This window comes from Peromyscus eremicus, chromosome 8a (genome assembly GCF_949786415.1).
Source record: "Peromyscus eremicus chromosome 8a, PerEre_H2_v1, whole genome shotgun sequence".
NCBI classification, from domain to species: domain Eukaryota; kingdom Metazoa; phylum Chordata; class Mammalia; order Rodentia; family Cricetidae; genus Peromyscus; species Peromyscus eremicus.
In genome coordinates, this window is record NC_081423.1 from 81,609,454 (window position 1) to 81,615,497 (window position 6,044).

General features: G+C 58.7%; 1 protein-coding gene across 1 annotated transcript; it reads right to left on the bottom strand.

Annotated features, from left to right (window-relative positions):
* Positions 1–2,471: 2,471 nt before the first annotated feature.
* Gjd3 (gap junction protein delta 3) lies at positions 2,472–4,120 on the bottom strand. The gene has a single exon (XM_059269673.1). It carries the CDS (start codon positions 4,118–4,120, stop codon positions 3,287–3,289), a length of 834 nt encoding a protein of 277 aa, XP_059125656.1. The 3' UTR covers positions 2,472–3,286.
* Positions 4,121–6,044: the final 1,924 nt, after the last annotated feature.

Sequence of the window (6,044 nt, forward strand, 5' to 3'; positions counted from 1 at the left end):
CTTGAAGACTGTGGCAATGTCCCCTGGGGGGCAGATGCACCTCTAGCTGAAAAGCTCTGTGCGGTGCCATGGCCAATCTTCCGTAAGGAGGGACTCGGAGGGTGCTAATGAACCCCAGTCGGAGGCGTTTCCCCAGTGAGTCTCGGAATCTTCATGGGTGAGCGCTCCCCCACCCCCGCAGGAACTAGGTGGGGTGTGGGGGTAATTAGGTGGCTAGTCACAATCAGAATTTAGCGGCAGCTCATGTCTGGTTGTGAGAGTGAGTATGGAGAAGGTGAGGCTGCAGAGGCCAGGACGGGTAGCAGGGGCAGGGTTCCACCCCGAAGGGGGATTTAAGCTGGCAAGACAGGTCTTTAGAGGGAGCTAGCAGGGCCTGAACAGAGGCTGTGGGGGAGGGAGCTCTAGGCACAGCTGACCCTGGGCGCCTTCTGCAGGGCCACAGGGGAGACGATGACACAGGTGACTGAGGAGCTGAAGATGGCGGGGACGGACGGCAGCTGGTAGAGGCGGCCCCACCGGGTGGTAGAGCCAGCTGTGGAGCGGAACAACTAAGGAAGGCAGAACTGGTTCTAGGTCGCTGGTCACCCCATCACACTTCCATTGCTCGCTACTCCAGCCACATTAGCCTCTTTGGTGGCTCTGGCACGTCTCCACCTCAGGGCTCTGGCACTTGCCACCTCAAGGCTTTTCTCGGAAACAGCTTCATGACTGACCCCTGAAGGGTCACCTCCTCAGGGACATCACTCCCCCCTTATCTTTTTTTGATGTCTTTCCCCCCAGAGTTGCAGCAGCCCGACAGCCCAACATCTGGATCAGTGCTGCAGCCCAACATCTGGATCTGTGCTGCGTGTGGCCGCCACTAAGCCACGTGTGCTGAATGGGCTGGTTTGAGCGTGTAAAGTTCACACGAGATCTGTGTGAGAGGAAGAATGGGACGCCTCTCTGTGATGCTTCTGAACACTGAGGACGCGTGGAAATGGAGCGGTTTGGGGGAAGCGGTTTAAAGAAACTACCAATGACATCAGTCTCAGCTCTTTCCTTTCGCTTTTTTTAATGGCTAAAGGAAAATGTGAATTACATTGTAAATTGGACACAGTGGCACAGGCCTTTCATCCCAGCACTTGGGAGACAGAGGCAGGCAGATCTCCGTGAGTTCCAGGACAGCCTGACCTATGTAGAGAGAATCTGTCTTGAAAACCAAAACCAAACAAAAAAAATTAACATTGTGCCTCACGTACAATTGTACTGAATGATGCTGACCTTGAACCAGTATTGGCTGAGTGACTTATCTTTGGAAAACGGCTGGACGCCCACATCCATGCTTGTGTGGAGGGGGTCCAGGCTGTAGCCAGACATGTCCGCCGGGATCGTGGACCTGAGCGTGGTGATGGTGTGGGCCCTGACGACCCTTCATTTGCTCTCCCCAAATACCTACTAGATGCCGTGCCCAGGAGACAGTGCAACCATGCAGCAGAACAGTGGGGGATGGGGTGCCTGACTCCAGCCTAGGGCAAGGAAAGCCCCTGCTGGGGGGGGGGCGCTTATTTTCTTCCAGTGAGACCAAAGGCAAAGGCAGGCAGCGGGTGTGTGTGTGTGTGTGTGTGTCAGACCTTTGGAGAGTGAGACTGTATCCGAGGGCATATCTAAAACTGGCATCAGAAGTGGGCACGGTGTTTGTTAGGAGCAGAAACTTTAGCCTGGTGTGACAGATGGCGGCGGTGGAGGCCTAGCCAAGGTGGAGGCCTAGCCAAGGCAGTGCAGGAAGCCTGGGGGAAGGGCTGGTTGTACCCCAAGGACAGGGACCTCCCAAGGGCTAAGTAAGGCTTGGTAGAAAGCCCTCAGGAGGGGGATGGGTACATGAAGGACAGAGGGAAGGCAATTTGGGGTGTGGTGGCTAAAGGCAGGGCCTGGGCAACAGATCTGATAGAGCCTGAGGTGCCCGTCAGGACTGATCCCTTGGTCCTGGTGAATTCAGAGTGGCCACCCAGGCGATGAAGAGGAAGGCGGGTGAGGTAAGGACAGAAAGGGATGAGGTATGGGCTGGAGAGACGGCTCAGCAGTTTAGAGCACTGGCTGCTCTTCCGGAGGACCCCGGTTCAATTCCCAGCACCCACATGGCACCTCACAGCTGTCTGGAACTCTGGTTCCAGGGGATCCAGCACCCTCACACCAATGCACATAAGATAAAATTAAATTAAATCTTTAAGAAAAAAGGAGGGGGGTGAAGTAGCCATGTGGCTACTCTTTCGAAGTCTGTGCTAGAAGAATGGCTAGTTGTAAGGGAAAGGGGACCTAGGAACCTATCTGTCTCAGGGGCAGCTTTCCCTAAGGATGGAAAGGCCTCAACCATGTTTGTTTACAGAGTATGGCGGGTGGGAAGAGAGAAGATGTAACCCAAAAGAACACACTGCCTGTCTTTGTCTTCTGACTCTCCTCCCACTCCGTTCCTGTGGGGGAACACCGATGCCCTCGTTCCTGTGGGGGAACAATGATGCCCTCACAGGCGGCAGGGTTAGGTCAGCAGGGAGGAAGCCACTATGGCTACCACTAGCATTGGGTTCTGGTAGTGAATGACAGTGTTAGCAGGTGCACACACAGAATGTGTGTGTACAGGTGTGTACACAGAGCTTACGCAGGATGCATGCATCCGTGTACGTGCACAGAGCCCACAAGGACATCCGTGGGCATATCTGTGCACACATGCACGAACACAGGTCTGTACCTCCTGTTACTTGGAAGGTGTACGCTTGTGTGCACACGCATGTGTGGACCCCTCAGAGGGGGGTACACATTCAAGCACACACACAGCCCACAGCGGTTTAATGTGCACGAGCAACCAACCCATCCCAGCGTATCCAGGTGTGCATGTCTGTGTGCACAGAGAGCCCACAGAGAAGTGAGCTTCTCTGAACAAGCAGGGGACCCGGGAATGCTGCCATCACTGCTGATTTCACCCCTCGATACAACCATCAGGTCACCCACTGCCCTTGGCCCGTTCGCTTCCTCTCAAGGCTCCTGGCAATCCTCCCTTTCCGGCTGGAAACACAGCACAGAGGAGCCTCCCTGATGCAAAGCACCCCCAGCACGCTGCTGCAACCAGCGCTAGGAAGTGCGACGCCACCCCGACCCGAACCCCGGCGGTCCCTCATCTTCTGCTGGCGGGGGCGGGAGGTCCCCTCTGCTCATCCTCAGCTCAGGCAGGGTCCTACGCAGTCTCGCGGAAGCCACTTCTCGCTTCTGCCTCCACCGACCCCCGGTGCTGAAGGTTCGGCCTGGGACCTCGCCGCTAGATGGCCAGGTCCTGCCGCACGGTGGCCAGCGACGCCTTGCTGTGACCGCTGCCGCCCTCGCCCTCGCTGTCGCCGGCCGGGGCGCGGTGAGCGTAGGCGGGCGGGCCGAAGGGGTCGGGGTCGGCTCGCGGCGAGGGCAGGGCGGGCGGGGCCGGGGGCGGGAGCAGCTTGGCGCGCTGGCGACCCTTCCAGAGCAGGTGGCCCAGCTCGGCCACGCTGAGCAGCGCCGAGAGCAGCCCGACGGCGAAGTAGAAGACCACGAAGACCGTCTTCTCGGTGGGCCGGCTCACGAAGCAGTCGACGGTGTGCGGGCAAGGCGGGCCGGCGCACGCGTAGTGCGGGGCCACGCGGAAGCCGTAGAGCAGCGCCTGGCCCCCCAGGAAGGCCAGCTCGGCGAGCAGGCGCAGAGCCACGCTCAGCAGGTAGCAGCGGCGCGCGCGGCGGGCGCGCAGGGAGCACGGGGCGCACGGGGCCTCGGGGCGCCCGCGCGTGCACGCCGGGGCCGGCTGCGCACCTCCCGCCTCCTTGCTGGCCTGGTGCATGGAGTAGATGACGAACAGCACCGGCGGCGCCGACAACAGCAGGATGTGGAAGAGCCAGAAGCGGTAGTGGGACACCGGGAAGGCGCGGTCGTAGCAGGTCTGGCGGCAGCCCGGCTGCAGCGTGTTACACACGAACTCCTCCTGCTCGTCCTCGAACACGGCACCTCCCACCGTGGCCAGCACCAGGATGCGGAAGATCAGCATGATCACCAGCCAGAGGCGACCCACGAGCGGCGACTGCAGCTGCACCGCGTCCAGCAGGGAGCCTAGGAACGCCCACTCTCCCATGACGCTGGGGACAAGGGAGAGGGGTAGTCAGAGGCCGGGATGGACTGGACCCCTGCCCCTCCACGCCCGCCCGCAATCTCTAACCTTGGAGGGCACCAGGGGTCAGAGATTTTGTGGGGTTCAATGAGTTAATGTCCGAGTGTGAGGATAGTAGGGTGAGTCCATCCTCGGCCATGGGATCCCTTCATCTGGGCGTAGAGAGGTGTTGACGAGGGCTTCTTCCCCACTCCCGCCCGGGCCTGCTTGGCTAGACCCTATGATCTCTCAGATTCTAGGCTCTTCGGCAGGGCCAGCCCCCCACCCCCCCACCCCACCCCCCGGCTCTTGGCGCCAGGATGATTTCTAGGAGCGAGAGCGGCTGCTGGAGTCCGGAATTCCTCCTTCCATTTGAGACTCCTGGGAGCAAGGGGAGGGCCGGGCCGGGCGAGCCCCCACCGTCTCCTTTCTCGCCCTCCTCACCGTGAGAACTCCTTTCAGCATGGGAGGCTGACACAGAAGCCTGTTCTTAGGAATCTCCCCGCGCCCGATCCTCCCTTTCCTGTCCTCCCTCCGGCCAAGGGGAGTGGGAACAGCCCCCTCGCACCTCCTCCCTGACAGCCGTTGTCAAGCATCTCCTGTAAACCTCCGCTGACACACGGAACACACCATGTCCCTGTAGACCCTTGGTGGCCTCTAGATCCCCCGACTTCACTTACCCCGGGGCCTGGGCTTAGAGCTGAGCGTAGGACCTTGCGAGACAGCTGGGACCTGTTCCTCTTGGTCCCTCTTTCATTTTCCTTTTCGGATTTGGCTGGGATGGATGACAGGACAGGATGGCTGAGAGGGGCTAGCTCTCCCCCTTCTCTTAAAGGGACAGGGTGACCCTGTTGTCTGGCCCCACCCTGGGAACAGACCCAGGGCCACACCCCTTGCTGGGTTCTTCCAACCCTCCCTTTCAGCCTTCACCCCCCGCCCCCATGCCCATCTCATAGTCAGGTCTCCATCTGGTGATGGACTGAGGTTAACTAGAACCACACCTTGTGTTGAGGGGGCCAGGGGAATCATGGAACTCTCCCCCCCCCCCAGACTCCCCAAATTGAGGACTAGGTCCACACAACCGACTGACCCCTTTTGAAGGAGCCAGAGGCAGATATCTGAGTTTTGGGAGGCAACAAACATCTGATGAATTTTGGCTCTGGCTCTACCACACTCCACCATGGATGAGCCATTTGGTTTGTTTGGGTCAGGAGCTCTGGGTTGGTCCCCTGAGCCGGCTAAGCTCCAAGGTCATCCTTTTTTGTTTGCTCTGAGACAGAATCTCACTGTGTAGTTCAAGCTGGCCTGGACCCTACTATACAGGCCAGGCTGCCCTGGAAGAGTTGATCCTCCTGCCTCAGCCTCCTAAGTGTCAGGACATTAGGTATGTACCACCACACCCAGCTGCCCATCTTAATGTTCAGGTCTCAAGTATGTTACAGAAACCCAAAGCCCCGAGCCTGGAAGAACTCCGTGTGGACAGCAGGAAGGTGTGGAGAGTGCCTGGCTCCCGTGGTTAAACAAAGGCTCTGGTCTCTCCAGCAATTTCTAGATTGCCCGTGAGGAGCATGGCGCTTCATAAGGTCAGCAGCAGTCAGAGCTTCCACCAAGGGTTCCCCATTGAGTGTCTCCCAACATCTAGGATTGGGGATATGCTGCCAACGTAATTAGGAAGATCCATGACAGGGGACCTGAGTGGGCAGGAGGAGGGAGGGAGTCCAGGTTGAGATGTTTTCTTTGTCCCTCTGGTCTAGCACAGTTGTTCAGTCTTCAGCACTCGGGTGAGGGGCACTGTTCACAGCTGGGGAAACAGAGACTTAGCGAGTCACAGATGTGCAGTCAGGGAATGGCAGATCCTGGCCTCACACTCAGCCTGAAGAGTTTTCTGGAGCACATGCTCATAGCACGC

What these genes read in the sequence shown, in the direction of transcription:
- Gjd3 (XM_059269673.1), bottom strand. Translation starts at nt 4,120, where the DNA reads ATGGGAGAGTGGGCGTTCCTAGGCTCCCTGCTGGACGCGGTGCAGCTG.